The sequence below is a fragment of the Ipomoea triloba genome, chromosome 13 (assembly GCF_003576645.1).
Source record: "Ipomoea triloba cultivar NCNSP0323 chromosome 13, ASM357664v1".
NCBI classification, from domain to species: domain Eukaryota; kingdom Viridiplantae; phylum Streptophyta; class Magnoliopsida; order Solanales; family Convolvulaceae; genus Ipomoea; species Ipomoea triloba.
In genome coordinates, this window is record NC_044928.1 from 27,020,085 (window position 1) to 27,021,939 (window position 1,855).

General features: G+C 42.7%; 1 protein-coding gene across 1 annotated transcript; it reads right to left on the reverse strand.

Annotated features, from left to right (window-relative positions):
* Positions 1 to 527: 527 nt before the first annotated feature.
* LOC116001426 (uncharacterized mitochondrial protein AtMg00810-like) lies at positions 528 to 1,460 on the reverse strand. Its single transcript, XM_031241304.1, has one exon. The coding sequence runs from the start codon at positions 1,458 to 1,460 to the stop codon at positions 528 to 530; it is 933 nt and encodes a 310-aa protein (XP_031097164.1).
* Between the last annotated feature and the right edge of the window lie 395 nt (positions 1,461 to 1,855).

The following is a 1,855-nucleotide window of genomic DNA, read 5'->3' on the forward strand; positions in this document are numbered from 1 at the left end:
TGGAGCAATCTGCTGCTCCAAACCGCTGCTAACTAAACACTCACTTTGGCATTTTGACCTTGGTCAATACGCCAAAGTTAGCGGATCCGCCAAAAATTGGCGGATCCGCTATTAACCAAACATGCCCGTTGTTGAAGTAATACTATAATCACTGTTGATGTTGTTGAACTAATACTATAATACTAAATTTAATATTATGAAAAATTAAATAAAAAATATTTTAGTTAAGTCTCGTTAATTGAACTACACAAAATTGGACGGAAGGAGTAATAATGATGAGTAAATTTGTAATATAGTACTAATTTATTGTATTATATTTTTCTAAAACAATTAACAATTAAATAATATGGGGTTTGACGATGAGTTTGGCAAAAATCAATCAACACAATTACAACCAATTACAGAAGCTAACTTAAAACTCTCCTAAACTCAAGGAGTTAAGTATTGACTAACAAATAGCCACTCAACTCAAAACAATAAAATAAATAATAGAATAGAATAAACTGTGACATTATTAACATGCCCCCTCAAGCACAAGGTTGATAGGCAGCAACATTGAGCTTGGAGCGCAGAGCTTGAAAACGTCTCACTGGTAGTGGTTTAGTAAAGATGTCCGCCAACTGTTCCTGAGTAGACACGAAGTTGACTACCAAATCTCCTGAAGCAACCTTATCTCGGACGAAGTGATAGTCGATTTCAACATGCTTGGTTCTTGCGTGAAAGACGGGATTAGCAGCCAGATAAGTAGCACCGAGATTATCACACCAGAGGGTTGCCGGCTGGCCTGAGTGTAACCGGAGTTCATTAAGCAACGACACCAACCAAGTAACTTCAGCCGCAACATCGGCAAGGCCTTTGTACTCAGCCTCGGTAGACGAACAAGCAACTGTACGCTGCTTGCGTGAGACCCACGATATGAGATTGTTACCAATAAAAACGGCATAACCACTAGTAGACTTCCTGTCAACTGGACACCCGGCCCAATCTGAGTCAGAGTATGCATGGATGTCAAAGCGGGTGGACGGAGTGAGATGTAGTCCCAGATCAAGCGTCCCTTTAGCATAACGACAAACCCGCTTGAGTAGACCCCAGTGTTCCTCTGTCGGTGAATGCATAAACTGACACAAACGATTGTCTGAGTAGGAAAGATCAGGCCGAGTAATAGTAAGATACTGAAGGGCACCGACAATACGGCGATACTGAGTTGGATTGTCAAAAGGCTCAGCACTTGGGACAGCGGTTGTAGACACAGTAGCTGGTGTTGCTAGAGCTTTGCAGTCAGTCATTCCAGCCCGGGCTAAGATATCCAGCATGTAACGCTTCTGAGAGAGCAAGAGACCACTGTTATAAGCCAATACCTCAATGCCCAGGAAAAAACTAGGTCTGCCCAGATCTCGAATCTTGAATGTAGAAGACATCTGACGTAGCAAGGACTCAATCAACTCAGAATTGTTCCCCATCATAAGTATATCATCGACGTAAACTAACAAGAATACCCTTGAGTCCCCTGACGTGTAGTGAAACAAGGAGACATCAGTCTTGGAAGACGAGAAGCCAGTGTTGACCAAGAAATCATGCAGGCGTTTAAACTAGGCACGGGGGACTTGTTTAAGCCCATAGAGGGACCGCTGTAGGTGACAAACATGTCTTGGATGTAATGGATCTTCATACCCTAGCGGTTGCTTCATGTATACTGTCTCAGGGAGATGGCCATTTAGGAAGGCGTTATGCACGTCTAGTTACCGGAGTGTCCATGATTGAGACACGGCAAGAGATAACAAAAGACGAACAGTAGTGGGCTTGACTACGGGACTAAATGTGTCGAAGAAGTCTTCACCTGCAACTTGATTGAAAC